General features: G+C 43.5%; 1 protein-coding gene and 1 pseudogene across 1 annotated transcript; one reads left to right on the top strand and one right to left on the bottom strand.

Annotated features, from left to right (window-relative positions):
* The first annotated feature begins 1414 nt into the window (after positions 1 to 1414).
* LOC120288475 lies at positions 1415 to 2483 on the top strand (annotated as a pseudogene).
* A 9510-nt stretch (positions 2484 to 11993) lies between these two features.
* LOC120288474 lies at positions 11994 to 16065 on the bottom strand. Its single transcript, XM_039302470.1, has 2 exons — positions 12830 to 16065; positions 11994 to 12402 (listed from the first exon to the last, which is right to left on the bottom strand). The coding sequence occupies exons 1-2, from the start codon at positions 16063 to 16065 to the stop codon at positions 11994 to 11996; spliced, it is 3645 nt and encodes a 1214-aa protein (XP_039158404.1).
* Positions 16066 to 16799: the final 734 nt, after the last annotated feature.

Here is a 16799-nt window from a genome sequence, read left to right as displayed (position 1 = left end):
AAGGATATGTGCATAAAAGTCCTAAAACTTATCGCAAAAGTGCAATTAAGTCCTAAAATTTTATAAAAAAAACAAAAATATATAATCAAGTCCTAAAACTTGTTAAATTGTTATAGTCGAGTTCTTCTTTTAACTTATTTTATTTAGATTAACGGAAAATCTGACGTGACTTTTTTAATATTTTCTCTCTTCTATGTGGCAATGATGTGACTTAAATTATAATTTATTTAACCAAAATGTTAATTAAGTAAAATAAAGAATTATTTCAAAAAAAAGGAAAAAAAATTTAAGTTATAGGTAAGGGCCCTTGCCATTGCTGGCCCCGAAATAAGAAAAGGAAAGAAAAATTATGTTATTGGCGGGGCGGTAGGCCCTCGCTGCCCTTTGCCCCATTGGCCCTTTCCAACGATGGGGTGGTGGCGGCGGGGCCTCTGCCCTTGCCTTGGCTCTTTTATTAGTGCTTTTTTATAAATATTTTTTATTTAATTTAATTAAGCTTATGACTAAAAATTAGTATTAAATCCAAAACGACATTGTTTGAACCTAGTATTCTATGTCTTTGCCATGTCATCGCCACATAAAAGAGAAAAAATACTTGAAAAAACCACGTCATTATTTTCCGTTAGTTTAGGACGAAGTTAATAAAAAGACTCAATTATACTAATTTGAAGAATTTTAAGACTTGATTGCACTTTTTGTAAGTATTAGGATTCAATTGCACATTTGTGATAAATTTTAAGATTTTTAGTAAACATATCCCCTTTTCTAATATGTTCAATCTTTACTTTATGCACAATCCTTTTTTTTTTTTTTCAATGTGATCCCTATTAATATTTTTGTTCAAATTAAAATTTTCATTAAAAAAAAAGTATGACGAACCAATAAATCGTAGTTAAATGATGTAATGGAGACATGGCATGTTTATAATTTTTTTAGTAACACAAAACAATCATATTTAAAAGGATTAATACTACGAAGAACTCCAAACGAATACAATTACGACAAATTTACAAAAACCAATTTTTTGGCTAAAAACACCCCAAACTATGATAAATCTATCCAAACTAATTTTTAACTACTAAAAACTTTAAATTGATATATTTGTGACAAATGTACCCTGCATTAGTTTCTGTTAAATTGGATTCACACCACAAAAAACCAAACTAGTACACCTATGACAAATTGAAGTAAATCCCAAGCATTGTTGGCAATTCCAAGGGCCGGTGGGATTGCTTGAATGACCCCAGGGTTGGCTGATTCTGGCGAGTGCACGACTCTCTCAGCTGGGATTTCTTGTATTTCATGATTACAAATGCATTTTGATGTACTCAGCTTCCAGATGATGAATCTCATTCATTGCTGCATATTTTGATGTATTCAACTTCCAGATGATGAATCTCATTTATTGCTGCAAATGCAGACCATTAACGATGTTCTCTTTGGGATCATATCAGCCGGCTTCTTCAAATACTTGGACCACCGATGTCCCAACGGTAAAAAGGAATAGCATTTCCGATGATTCACTCCATTTTGTCAATTCAAGGGCGATGAATCTCGACTGACTAAAATGCTCATTTGCCTTTGTCAGCTGTGCGGGAAGGGACTCGACTAACGGGAGTGGCAGCTGTTAACTTGCGAGAACAACCAGGATTGCAGGCGAGTCTCAATTTTTTTTTTTTTTTTTTTTTTTTTGGCCTTTTAACTGAAGTTGATTAAATTGAAGTGTGGTGTTGGTAGTAACCAGGAACTAACCAATTTGATGGAAGGCGACCCAGGACTGCGGTGGGGCAACAAGTTCGGGATTCTCCTCCTCCCGTTCGCTACCACAGAAGCTGCGGTGACCCTCTCGAACACGTGAGAAAAGCTAAGTCGATGATTGACCGGAAGAAGAAATCCCCGGAGGCTCACTTCTCCTACAAAATCAGGGATGTGGCCACGACTTATCTAGGAGCACGTGTAAGGATAACTTCGCGCTTCTGCAATTCAAAAAACAGAACGACAATATGCTGACTAACGCGCAATCTATACTTGTTTTTGCTGATGCAGGCCTCGAGCCTGCTCAACTACAGGATCTTCTGCAACACCACGTTCAACATCTCGAACATGTTCGGCCTGCACGAGGAGATCGCAGTCGTGGGCAACCCCATCACGTACATTAGGGCGAACACCTCTGGTTTTCCCCACGTAAGGCTTCAAAATACTCGCGCCTCATCGTCTCTCTTTTCCTTCTATTTCTGCGGTATCTGGAATGAAATCTTTATCAGGACTGATGTGGGGTGTTTGAGATGCGGTATATGCAGGCACTCACGATGCACATGGTGAGCTATGCGGGGAGGGCGGACATGCAGATTCTGGTGGCCAAGGACATCATCCCCGACCCTGATTTCCTGGCCAAGTGCTTTGAGGATGCTTTGCTCAGAAATGAAAACCGCAGCTTCTACTGCCTTGAAGATATAAACAGTGAAACATTCCTGCGATGTTAGGAGGGAAAATCTGTATTGTACTCTTTATGCATGTGTGAAAAATTGATCCCACTTATATGATGTCCTCTTGGGACAAATAGAGCATTTTAGGCCATCAATCAGAATTTCATCTTATGTCTTACTTGATCAATGAAATAAGTTAGGTATTCCTCGAGTTCAGGATCTACCCACTCGATATTGGGCTCTCGCGATTGAATAAGGCAATGAAGAGAACTGACTCAATTGTCTAGCAAATAAAGCTAGGTTCATTAATATTAATTTGATGGGACAAGCTTTTGTTATTTGAATGTCCACTTATGTCTATATTTGATCACATCACATTAACATACATTTATATATTGATCTTGCATACCTAACATAAAAAATTATTACCTATTGTTTTTTTTTTTGTTACAATAGTCGTGCATTGACGATAGATGCCTCAATCGCTCCACGAATATTTTAATTTCTTTTCCATATTTTTAACAAAACAAGGTTCGACTGCGTGTGGCTTCGGAAGGGACTTTAGGTCTTCAATGTCTTTCAGCGAAAATTGTAGTGTTTTGGTAACAAATTTATGGATCACTTTGACTCAAAGCTAGCATTGGCTAAGCTTAGAGTCCAAGGCAACTCGTCCTTTCTTTGGCTTCTCAGTGTTCTCGATAATTTTCTTTTGACCGACAAAAAAGTGTTCTCGAAAATTTCTCTTAGGATCAGTAGATAATATTTCAAATTCCAATCTTTCCCTCATTTCTAGTGTTCTTCGTCTCTCTCAATACTAGTCACTCCAGTTCCGGTCAACATGAGCCCAAAGTCAAAGGTTATCGAGAGATGGTCTATGATCGGGAGATGTTCTTCGTTTGCGGGATTTGGATTCATCTTCTCCCTATCTAAGGCTCTATTTATTTCGCAGAAAATGTGACATTTCTGAAAAATATTTTCCAAAAAGTCATTTTTCAAGAAAATGTAATTACTTTTTGGTGTTCGGTATTTTGCGCTGTTTAGTAAGGAAAATTTTTTATCTCATGCAGTCATTTTCAATATTTTTTATTATTTTATTTTTTAAAATATAATTTAATTATTTTTTATATTTAAAAATTGATTTTTAAACTATTTTATATTCTTATTCTTATTTTCTTTTTTCTTTTTCTTTTCTTGTCGCGACCTACCCTCGGGGGGAGGGAACAGGTTTAGGGGTATTGCCTAAAGGACGGGCCTAAGGCCCATGATTAGGCGCGGCTTCTCCCAAGCCCATACCCGCGTGACATTGGGATATTTTCTATGAATTTTGCACAAAGGAGTCGCCACTAGCCTATTGGGGTTGGCTTAGAAACCAAGTGAGGTATGGGAGTATACCTCACTTCCTACGCAACCAGAGAATCTAGGTTCGGGGACTTGATTACACTAATTAACCAATTAGTGCCCTTTCGGTACCTAATCTTGTTCATTTTAACAAAATGATTTTTGACAGGCAGTTTGGATTAATTTTATACTTATCCACTAACATACGAGGTGATCATGCGGGTGCGCAATCATTAAAGTAATAATCATAACTATCAAGATCCTAATTGCCATAAAATTAAACACATGCAATCAAATATAATTAGATATGCAAATTAAACATACAACGTAATCAAAATACGAGCACATAAAGGTCTAATTACGCTAAAATGGCAATACATGGCAAGTCCTAATCAAACCCCATCATTTTTGGATTTTCGAAATTTTTAATTTTTTTAATTAATTTTTAATTTTTTAAAGAAAAATAACTAATTTCTAATTTTTAAATATTTTTTGGATTTTCGAAATTTCTTTTAAATTTTTTAATATTTTTAAATTAATTTTTTTAATTTTTTAAAGAAAAATAACTAATTTCTAATTTTTAAATAGTTTTTGGATTTTCGAAATTGTTTTAAATTTTTTTAAATTTTTTAAAAAGAAAAATTACTAATTTCTAATTTTTAAATATTTATTATTATTTTTTATTTTCGAAATTTTTTTAGTTTTTTTTAAATTAATTTTTTTGATTTTTAAAGAAAATATTTTTAAAATTTTAAATTAATTCTTTATTTTAAAAGGTGAACCGGGTCGGGTCGGTTCGACCCGACCGGTCAACGGGATCGGATCCGGTCTCCGAGACCGGACCCGGTTCGGTCCAAATGGGGGGCCGGCCGAACCGGCCCGACTAGCCTTGGTCGGGCCTTTCTTCGATTCGGATTGGGCCCAACGAGCGGGCCTAATCTAGTCCAATCTCTTTTATTTAAAAAAAATGAAGCCCACAACTCCCTAAACCCACAAGCTCTTAAATCCCTAAGCCCGCAAGCAAAAACAAACCAAGCCCAAACCAAGCCCAAATCGTTTAAAAAAAGAAAAACCTACATTTCGCGACCTGCACCCGATTCATGCGACCCGGCTCGTGGCCGAAGTCCTAGGGGCTCCTTGGCGGCGACGGCAAGCAACGGACTTGACAGCGGCGGCGACGCGGCGGGTGACAGCGGAGACGTGGTGGGCGATGGCGAGCTGCTGCAGGGCTCACAAATTCTGCAGGTGGAGGCGCGGCGGAGTAGGGGCGGAGTAGGGGCGGAGACGCGGCGGTCCTCGCGGTTGCAGGCAAAGCGCGGCGAGTCACAGGCCGGCGCGGTCTAGCGAAGGCAACGAGCGCAGGGGTCGGCGGTGCCGGTTCGGATGGCGTCGGGTTGAGGCCGGCTACGCGGCGTCACGGCTCTAGGCAGCAACAACGGCACGGACGGGATCGCGGGCGGTAGTGGCTCGGGGCCGGCGTTCCGACGCGGCGAGCGGGTGGTGGCGGCAAGAACGGCACGAACGACGGCAGTCTTCTTCCCGAGCTCGCTCTCCTCTCTGCTCTCTTTGTGCCTCTCCCTCCGTTACTCTTCGCTCGATTGGCGTCGGGAGCTGCGGTGGCGGGTACTATGGGTCGACGCTTGGAGGGCAGCGGCGGCGCGGCAGCTTCGGGCTATAGGCGTCGCGGGGGTAGTGGTGGCACGGTGAGGGCTGCCACCACGACTCCTCCTCCCTATGTTTCTTTCTCTCGTTTTTTTTCTCTGCGTTTTTTTGTGCTCGGTTCCCTCCGTTCTTCTCTGCCGAGCTCCCTTTTGTCGATCCTTCGGCTCGCGCGCGTGCGAATCGGGTCTGACCTCTCTTCCCCTTCCAATGCTCCCCGCCCCCGCGAGATGATGCTGTCTCCTCCGGCCTCGCCCCTCGCTTTCGGCTTCGCCATTTCCCTAAGCGAACAGCTGCTTTACGCCATTTGGTTCCCGTGCGATAAGTGACCGAGGGGAGAAGACAACGAGGTGGGCCGGGCCAGAGGGAAAAAAAGGGTTGGGCTGCGCGAAGGGGAAGAAAAGAAAAAGAAAAAGTAAATGGGAGGGTTGGGCTTAAGCCCACGCAGGGAAAAAATAAAAGAAAAAAGGGGTCGGGTCAGGCCAAGGCCGGATCCGGCCCGACCCACCTCACAACTCTTTTTTTTTTTTTAAAGGAAAGTAATAGTTGAAATTTTTGATTTTGACTTTTTTTATATTTGATTTTGATTTTGAATTATTTTTTTATTATTTTTTATACTATTTGAAAGATAAAAAATAGGTGTCAATCACTGCCCTCTTTGAATGTAGCCTCGGAGAGGTTGCAATCAAAGACAGATGACACCTAAATTATTTTTTACAATAGAAAGACCCTAGGTGCATATGCATGTATTAGGTCGACGAAAAGAACTCATAACTATGGAAATGCGTCTTGTCAATAAGGTGAAGAAAGACTTCGGGCTGCGAAGCCCATCGAGTCATAAGAAGTGAGGAATACTCCGGGATACAAGGCTCTCGGGTCATGAGAAGGGTGGAAGACTCCGAGGATACAAAGCTCTCGGGTCATAATAAGTGAGGAAGACACCGGGATACAAGGCTCTCGGGTCATAAGAAGGTGGAAGACTCCAGGATACAAAACTCTCAGGGTCATAAGAAGTGAGGAAGACTCCAGGATACAAGGCTCTCCGGGTCATAAGAAGTGAGGAAGACTCCAGGATACAAGGCTCTCCGAGTCATAAGAAGTGAGGAAGACTCCAGGATACAAAGCTCTCCGGGTCATGAGAAGTGAGGAAGACTCTAGGATACAAAGCTCTCCGGGTCATGAGAAGTGAGGAAGACTCTAGGATACAAAGTTCTCCGGGTCATGAGAAGTGAGGAAGACTCCAGGATACAAAGCTCTCCGGGTCATAAGAAGTGAGGAAGACTCCAGGATACAAAGCTCTCCGGATCATAAGAAGTGAGGAAGACTCCGGGGATACAAGGCTCTCCGGGTAATAAGAAGTGAGGAAGACTCCAGGATACAAGGCTCTCTGGGCTCTCCGGGTCATAAGAAGTGAGGAAGACTCCAGGATACAAGGCTCTCCGGGTCATGAGAAGTGAGGAAGACTCCAGGATACAAAGCTCTTCGGGTCATAAGAAGTGAGGAAGACTAAAGTCTCATCGTGTAAAAACGAGTTTTGACCGAGTATGATAGTCTCACTTTGTGTACGAACGGGTTTTCGGCGGGAGGCGGACAAGCGTTGTTTACGGATGAACCCACCAATCTTGGAAATGACATGGTTTAAGGTTAACCATAAACCTTTGGAGATGACATGGTTTAAGGCTGATCATGAACCTTTGGTTTTTTAGGGAAGCACCCACTAACCCCTTAGAAAACTGCATGGCTTCACTGATGAATCCTATCAACTCAACTTGAGCAAATGTCATTAGAGACGCCATCAAGAGACGTATTGGCAATATTGTAACATTAATTGAACAAAATAATCAAGCTAAGTCCGATTGCTTTAGAAAAACATCCGATGTCCATTAGCATCATGTGGCACAAAACTGTCATCTTGCTTGTGGATATATCATTAATCATCAAATTTTCTAGGAGGCAAGTTCTCATTAGAACGGCTACGACTCGAGAAAAAAGGTTCATTAAGCATGCCAAACTAGAGCTTCTTAGTCAGAAAGGGTTTCTCACGCACTCTCAATAAAATGGCTACTTGATCCCATCCATTCGTGTGGGAGATAATTGGTTACTGAAGGTATCTCACATAACCTACGTCGAAGGCTTCCGGAAACATTCGCAATGAGCACAATCTGATCGATCAAAAAGGACTTTTGAAAGGACTGCAATACGGGCTCGGTTAGGGCTCGCACAAATGAATTGTTGCTTTGAGACCAATAAATGAACATTTGTCATTATCTTCATTGGGTTTATAAGTCGAGAGCTTAGAAGATAAGACAAGATAGAATTACTTCCACTCCTTCAAGCAGTAGCTTCTTGGTGGTATTCTCATTTTCACTCAAATTATCCCAATCAGAAGAGGCTTTGGAAAAGGGTTATAATGTCGACTCGGGAAAGGCTCGAAAGGCTTAAAACTTTCAATAGGGTCTTTAAGAGTTGGTGATCATCATGGCATCATGACCAGGTCACTTGATCTTTCCAAATCATTTGGCTTTTGAAATATAACGCATCTCGAAAGTCCCTTGATTAAGCATATCTGCATGAGAGCTTTGCTTCTTTCTCTAATTTCCTTTGCACTCGCAATGATTTTTTTTTTTTTCGCTAGTTTGTCGAACTTTTCGCTTTTTGAACTTCTGGAGCTCTTATGATTTTCGAGATACTTTTCACATTGTTCTTGTAATTGTCAATTGTTTTTGATCAATTCTTATGCTTTGCCCAGTGAAGGGAGATGATCACCACTCGGGGTTTAGAAATGAATAATCGGGCCCAAATTGGTTAAAGCAATGGGTATCAATGTTTGGGTGGAGAATGAAATGCTCTTCTTCATATTGGGATGAGTCAAGATCTAATGAGAATTCCTTTGAAGCTATCACCAGAAGATTGATGCAAGTGAAAGTAATAGGATCTTTCCCAATCATTCGCTTTACAACACGATCGCAACCTCCTATGCTATCCCAATGTCGGGTCGTCCTCGACCAGGGTATTTTGGAGGATCATCTCTATTTGGCCCGAAGGGCTAGCAATATATCAGCTTGGCGTTTGGGATTGATGAAGGAAATGCCTTTATCATTTCGATCTTCACGCTCAATGCGAATGGATCCTCCGTCCTAAGAGAGGTTGTTTTTCACTCAACTCTTGAAAGTGTTCGAAGGATGTGTTTGGAAATGACTTACCTTTCTTCATCCTAAGCACTCCTTGTTTGGCATGATTAATGTTTCAACATTTTATCCGAATAAAATCATTCTTACGAGCTCCCCTCTTCGAGAATTACCGACATGAAGCATACATAGTGGTACCAGAAAAAAATAAGTGGTAGGAATGACGCTATGCCCCCCGGGTTTTTTTTTTTTAAGAAAAAGAGATATTCAACCATTTGTGTGGAGACTTGATGGGTCTTTTGAATCGACTTTTCCCTCATCGAACGGTAAGGTGCCTGAAACACAAATAGATATGCGTGTATGTGATATATGTATGATATCTATGATGCTATGCATGATGCCATGTGACTCGGTTGCGCATGAAGTGGTTCTTCGACCTTGATTTCAATCATGGAAAGTATTTTTGACTGCATCGAGTTTACGGGTCTAGGCAATTCGGTGCCATCCATTTCAACTAAAATCATAGCACCACCAGGCAGAATCTTTTTAATGACATACGGCTCTTCATAGTTCGGGGTGAATTTGCCACGAGGGTGCAGTATAATCGGAAGCACTTTCCTCAGCACCAGGTCATTGACTTCAAAGTATCTAGGACGCACCCTTCGATTGAAGGCTTTTGCAACTCGTCTCTGATAGCATTGACCATGACACACAGCTTGCAATCTTTTCTCATCAATCAAGTTTAACTGCTCATGCCTCTGTTGCATCCACTCAGTCTCATCGAGCATAGATTGGGAAAGGACCCTTAGAGAAGGGACCTCAACTTCAACAGGTAAGACTGCCTCCATCCCATACACGAGTGAAAAGGGAGTTGCCCCTGTGGAGGTGCGGATAGAAGTTCGATACGCCATTAACGCGAAAGGGAGCCTATCGTGCCAATCCTGATAATTTTCAGCAGTCTTTGACAGGATTTTCTTTATGTTCTTGTTTGCCACCTCCACTGCTCCATTCATCTGAGGACGGTACGGTGACGAGTTCAAATGCTTAATTCGAAACTCGCTAAGCAAACCATCCACAACTTTGTTGTTCAAATTAGTGCCATTGTCGGTAATGATCGCCTCCGGCACCCCGTAACGAGTGACAATATCGCGACGAATGAACTTCGCCACATTCCTGGCAGTAACATTAACATATGAATTGGCCTCAATCCACTTGGTAAAATAGTCTATTGCTACCAAAATAAATCGGTGTCCATTTGAAGCTTTGGGGTTAATGGGCCCGATCACGTCAATTCCCCACATTGAAAAAGGCCAGGGCTGAGACATTTGGTGAAGTTCGTTTGGAGGGGCATTTATCCTATCTCCATAAATCTGGCACTGGTGACACCGTTGTACATGCTGAATGCAGTCGGACTCCATGGTTAGCCAATAATAACCGAGTCGCATGACCTTTCTCACCAAGAAGTGTCCATTCATATGGGGGCCACACTCCCCTTCATGTATCTCCTTCATCAGATGGTCAGCTTCTTTAGCGTCGACACACCTTAGCAATGTCGAGTCGAAGGACCTTTTGTAGAGGACATCTCCACGGCGAAGAATTTCGATGCTAACTTTATTAAATTTTTCTCTCTGCTGCTTCACTTCCTTCGGAAATTCACCACTCTGCGAGATACTTCAAGATGTCATGATACCAAGGCTGTCCGTCCGGTTCTTCTTCAATCGTCATGCAATAGGCGGGGATTTCAATTCTTAATGGTTCAATGTCCAAGCCTCCAACTACTTGTAACATTGAAGACAAGGTGGCTAGGGCATCAAAGCAAACTGATTTTGAGACCTTAGCAAGTATTCAAATTCTATTTCTTGGAATTCTTCCGTCAACTTCCCCGGGAACTCATGATACGGAATCAATTTAGAATCTGTGTTCGCCATTCGCCTTTAGTACGTAAGATGATAAGGGTTGAATCACCATAAACTTGCATCTTTCAGATCTTCATGTCAATAGCAGCTTGGAGGCCGAGAATGCACGCTTCATATTCGGCAATATTATTCGTGCAAGAGAACGTCAATTTAGCGGCAACAGGGTAGTGCTGACCATCTGGGGAGATAAGAACCGCCCCGGTACCCGACCCAACTAAATTAACTGCACCATCGAAGTACATCGTCCATTTGTCACTTGATACAAGTAAAATTTGTTCCCCTGCATCATTATCCTCATCAGATGTCCTGGACCTCTCGGGACTTTCTGCCAACATGTCTGCTATGGCGCGACCTTTAACGGACTTCTGCCCCAGGCTCTGAACGTCAAACTCTGAAATTAAGATTTGCCACTTGGCCAACTTGCTAACCAGTGCCGGCTTCTCCAGGAGGTATCTGATGGGATCATTTTCGGTCACCAACAGGATTCGGTGATGGAGCGTGTATTACCGCAGCCTGTGCAAAACCAAAATCAAGGCCACGCAAGTTCTCTCAACTTCTGTGTAGTTCATCTCGGAAATAGTAAACTTCTTGCTCAAGTAGTATATCGCGCATTCTCTCCCGTCATTTGGTCTTTTATGTGCTAACATGGTTCCCAACGATTCATCATGTATGGTCAAGTACAAAATTAAGGGAATTTTAGGGAGAGGGGGTACTAAAACTGGTGCGTGAGTGAGATAGTGTTTTATCTTCTCGAAGGCACCCTGGCACTCGATATCCCACTCAATCTTTGCGTTCTTTTTCAAGAGCTTGAAGAATGGCCTTGCTATTTCAGACAACTGACAGATGAACCTTGCCACATAATTGAGCCGCCCCATCAAGCTGCGGACCTCCTTGGTGGTGGTCGGGGCTCGTAAATCACAAATAGCCTTAACCTTTGACGGATCAATCTCTATGCCCTTGTTACTAACCATGAACCCTAACAGCTTCCCCAATCTCGTCCCAAAAACGCATTTTGTGGGATTAAGGCGTAGCTTGAATTTCCGAAGACGTTTGAACAGCTTTTGCAAGACTCCAACATGGTCCTCACCACGTCTTGACTTTGCAATCATATCATCCACGTATACCTCGATCTCCTTGTGCATCATGTCATGAAACAACGTGACCATGGCCCTTTGATACGTTGCCCCAGCATTCTTTAGACCAAAAGGCATCACTTTGTAGCAGAAAGTTCCCCAAGGAGTTATGAATGATGTTTTGCTCCTATCCTCCTTCTTCATACGGATTTGATTATATCCAGAAAAACCGTCCATGAAGGAGAATAACTCAAATCCTGCCGTGCTGTCAACCAAGACATTGATATGTGGGAGTGGAAAATCGTCTTTGGGGCTTGCTCGATTTAGATCACGCTAGTCAACACATACCCTGACTCGCCCATCTTTCTTCATTACAGGCACGATATTTGCTACCCAATCAAGATAACGTGTCACTTCGATAAAATCTACTTTCAGCAGCTTCATTACTTCTTCTTAGATCTTCTTGGACAATTCTGGTTTAGTTCTCCTGAGTCTTTGCTTCTTGGGTGGCATATCAGGATCTGTTGGTAGAGCATGTTCCACAATTTCGAGGTCCAATCCCGGCATGTCGGCATATGTCCAGGCGAACACATCTTGATATTCTTTCAAAAGATTAGTCGTCTTTTCCGCCTCTGACTCTGAAAGACATGCCCCGATCCTTACTTCCCTGACATTCTCTGCATCACCTAAATTTATGGTGATTGTTCGCTCTTCGGTCAACAGCTTCGATCCTTCATATCGATTCCATTCGCGTTCAATCCCCTTCTGATCATCATCGTCAGTGTCATCGGAACCTGAGAGACTTTCTTCATGCACGTCCGAGTCATATGCGTCCTTATTATGATTATGCATAATGTAATGCCTGAGATGCGATAAAATGAGTTAGAGCAATGTCGACAATAAAAATGATGCATGTCGTTTTTCGAAGAATTTTTGAAGTATTTTTGTAAAAGTTTCAAGAACTCATCCTCATATCCTCGGATTTCCTCGTCCTTGCAAGGCAGTCAAATAAGGGAGCATGTGGAGACCTATGCCTCAGTGACCATCATAGGACTAGTTTGATGTGCCTCCACATGTCCTTAATAAAACATGTGTCTATTTTATTGAATGAGGAAAGATAAGGCCGTTTTTTAACACACACCACCCACAACCAATGGCTCAAGATCGGGGTTGACCATAGTTCACATTACAAATGACATAAACGGGAAATAAAGAAAGAAAAACTACGAGATCCCACGTAGGGGAGAAGACATAAAACAAAAGACTAGGCTAGATGAGAACCGCCCTACTTTGAAGGGACAACCATGACTTCGGAGGACTCAGCCTCCTCGCATGCTAGGATGGCACATATGACGTTTTCCTCGAATAGCTCAGTCACACCATAGATGTCCCCCTCTTCCTCGAATAACATCCTTGGAGGTCCTGGAAACGTTTCTTCCAACAACGGATGAAACGGGCCTTGATCGCCATCACCCTCCTCGGTTTGGGCAATACGTTCACTCCAATCTCTATACCCACCTCGACCTCCTCGGGCATTCCGGCCTCTCTGCCTTCCATGGCCCCCTCGGTTGCCACGACCACCTTGCTCGCTACGATCTTCTCGCCCCTCAACGTATCCTAGGCCTCTCCTCTTCGAGTTTTTATGAGCTTCAATGGGCTTTCGCACACCCTGACCGTGTGATCCAAGGCCCTCTCCAGGATTATACCCATTTGCCAACATAATCTTTCCGGCAGCTATGGCCAGCTTAGACAAATTAGGAGCCTTTGTGAAGGACCCTACAGGCACATGGACCATGGATATCAGCTCGAGGGTTTGAAAGCTGGATTCCTCGGTACACTCTGGCTCCACATAGGGGATGGCTGTCTCGTGATAGATCTTGAAGTCGGATTCTCCATGGACCGTGATAAGCCTGTTGTCCACCACAAATCGTACTTTCTGATGGAGGTTGGAGGCAACAGCGCCTGCTGTGTGGATCCACGGCCTCCCTAGCAGAAAATTAAAAGCACTTGGTATATCTAACACCTGGAACACAGCTTGGAAAAGTACAGGGCCAATCAGCAGCTCAAGCTCAATTTCCCCTATCACATCCTTCTTCATCCCATCAAAAGCCCGCACAGTCGACTTGTCAGTATGGATTCTCCCAAGATCAATGCCAAGACAGTGGAGAGTAGCCAACGGGCATATATTGAGTGCCGAACCGTTATCAATCAATACTCTGCAAACAAGAGTACTTTCATGTTTCACCGAGATATGTAGCGCTTTGGTATGATTAGGACCATCGGGGGGGAGATCTTCATCAGTAAAGGAAATTTGGTTTTTTAATAGAACGGCCCCAACGAACTCCTCCAATTGGACTTCATCAATTGACTCTCGCACATGCACCTCGTTAAGGACTTTTAGCAAGATGTCCCTATGCTTCTCAAAAGATTTGAATAATTCCAGGAGGGAGATTTGAGCCGGCAACTTCCGCAATTGATCCACCACGTTGAACTCACTAGACTTTACTACAGCCAAAAATTGCTTTGCCTCCTCCTCGGTCACGACCTTCTTTTCTATTCCCTTATCAGGTGCGTAACAGCGGCCTGATCGCGTGACAGCATCTACCTCATTTGTTCCGTAACCCCAAGGTACAGCTTTGGAATCGAATTTGGGAGGATACTCCAGCATTACCATTCTGTCTTCCTCCTGGGGAGGCAATTCAATCGTGACCGGCATTGTGGGTCCTCCCGTGACTTCGATTGTTGACATCTCTTCGACCATAAGGTCGATCACTGTGGGTTCAACAATTTCCAGCCTGATATCGCCTGCGAGCTCCTCATCGGACAATTCAATCACCATCGGGGTAATCATAGCTATCAACCCTTCCTCGTATAAAGTTGGGGTCTTCGAAATTCCATGCATAACCTTCCTCGCCCGAGACATACCAACAAAGTTGAAGAAAGATGAGCGGAATGATGATGGCATTGTCACGGATACAACATTCTCTTCCTCTTCTCCGCGTCTGATTACTCCCATGGTTATCATCCTACGGACGCGGTTCAATTTCTCTTCTAGGGTCACATCCTCCTGGCCTTCATAGTATCCCGCTAGCACTAGGGATTCATACAACTCAAAAGCATCCAATACTAGAGGTTGCTGACTCGCCCGTGTGTCCTCGGAAATTGAGTTCACTCCCCCTACATGATTTGGTAGAGGGTTCTGTTGCACGTTGGGCTGAGCTTCCCTGAAAGTCAAAATGTTCTTGTCTAGAAGCTGTTGAACTTTGTATCTTTGCATGTGACAATTATCTACATCATGCCCCATTTCACCCATGTGGTATTCACAGGTCTTGGTTATATCGAAACCGGCGAACCTCGGGGGGTTATCTCTAGGCACCTCCTTTGCGACCATCCTCTTTTCAAGAAGCATGGGCAATAACTTTGACAGCGGGCGTGGTAGTGGAGAAAACCCCTTTCGAAACGGCCTCTTGCCATTATCGTATGCTTGTGATGAACTACCTGGAACCATCGTAGGCTTGTGCGCGGGTGTTGCGGTTGGCCGAGGGAAATGGGGCTCTTGCACAAGCGCTACTTCAATTGCGGCCTCCTTATCTTTTCTTGCTGGGAATTTCTTCGCGCCTCCGGTTGAAATCTTTCCCTCAACCATTGCCCATTCAACTCCTTCACCTACCTCAACTAGCTGTGAAAATGTTTGGCAACCCGAGAATACTAACCCTTGGAAGTATTCAAAGGGCAATGTCTTGAGGAACAACTGCTTCATCTCCCTCTCATTCAAGGCCGGCTTCACTTGCGAGGCCATGGTCCTCCACCTTTGCGCGAAGGCCTTGAATGACTCATTCCTCTTCTTCTCAACACGAGTTAACTCTTCCCTCGTGGGGGCAAGCTCGGTGTTAAACCGGTATTGCTGCAAGAACTCATTGGTTAAGTCGTCCCAACTAGTGAATTCTTCAATGTCTAGTGCAATGAACCATGTCAAGGCAATGCCTTCCAAACTATCTTGGAATGTGTGTATGAGGAATGGCACGTTGTCAGCGTAGCGAGCCATTTTTCTCATGTAATACCTAAGGTGGGTCCTTGGGCATCCCGTTCCGTCATACTTTCTTGTGAACTCAGGCTCCTGGAAATTCTCAGGAAAGCTCATCATGGTGTATGGAGATAACCTATCAGCTCCTTTCAACTCATAACCTTGCAAGACACATAGTCGCTCTTCCATCTTTGCCAAACGTTTTTCACTCTCGTCACTTAGGCGAGGTGTTGGGTTTTCCTTCGGAGGAGGATCCAAATTGACGATGATTGGCGTGGTAGAATGAGCTTCTCCGGCAATTTCTTTCTTAGGGAGATCAGCAACGTGCGTACCTCCCGTCGACGGGGAAGCATGTCCTGATAACGTAGGAGTGGATGTTCCAGTGACAGCTACAGCGGGGGGCTCCTTAAGCTTCTGGCTTATTTCAAGCATCATTGCGGTGAGTTGGGCCAGCTGGTCCTCCATCTTTGCCATGCGCACGTTGGTGTCATCGTTCTCCATTCTGACTTTTGCGCAAGTGCGAATTGGGGATCTCCGCTTGGCCGTGTCGACGATCAGTAGAAGACAATTGATTGGTTAGTACCTGAAGCAAAGGTAGATAAGCATATATAAGTACAAGTAATAATTAGGCGGTCGGTCCACGACAAAGATCTAATCGCCACAATTTGCTCGTTTCATTGAAAGCCAAGTTGCTACATAATACAAGAAAAAACGCAAAAGAAAACCCTTAAACAACAAAGCTATTTCAAAGACGAAAAGACATTCTCCTAACTCCCAATTTTCAACATCGAGACTCGAGACAAACTCCATAATATTGCAACGTATGCGAATATGGTCCCGCTACATATCGCGCTCGACTCAATCTAACTAATGAGGATGGCTTCTGCTTGTGGCAGCTCAACTAACTCGGGTTAACTTCGAAGCACGCTCCTCGGCTTCCTTGAGCTCCCTCTTGAGGCGCTTGATCTCGGCTCGGTGGGTGATCTTCAATGGCACTTCAAGAATCTTCGGGCGGACGCTCTCTGGAATCCTGTGTCTAAGGATGTATTCTTTCGAGGCATAGTAAGTCTTTTCTTGCCCCTCCAACTCTTCTTCGGGCCAAATTAACTTTCGGGGGTGGCACATATCCCACATCGACTTGACCAATGCAACAGAGTCCTCGTGATCTTGGCATCCGTCAGGGAAGTCTATCCTGAGCGGATCTTCCTGGATCGCCGACGGAAGCTGCTGAACCT

This window comes from Eucalyptus grandis, chromosome 9 (assembly GCF_016545825.1).
Source record: "Eucalyptus grandis isolate ANBG69807.140 chromosome 9, ASM1654582v1, whole genome shotgun sequence".
NCBI lineage: Eukaryota > Viridiplantae > Streptophyta > Magnoliopsida > Myrtales > Myrtaceae > Eucalyptus > Eucalyptus grandis.
This window is presented reverse-complemented; position numbering and strand designations above follow the sequence as displayed.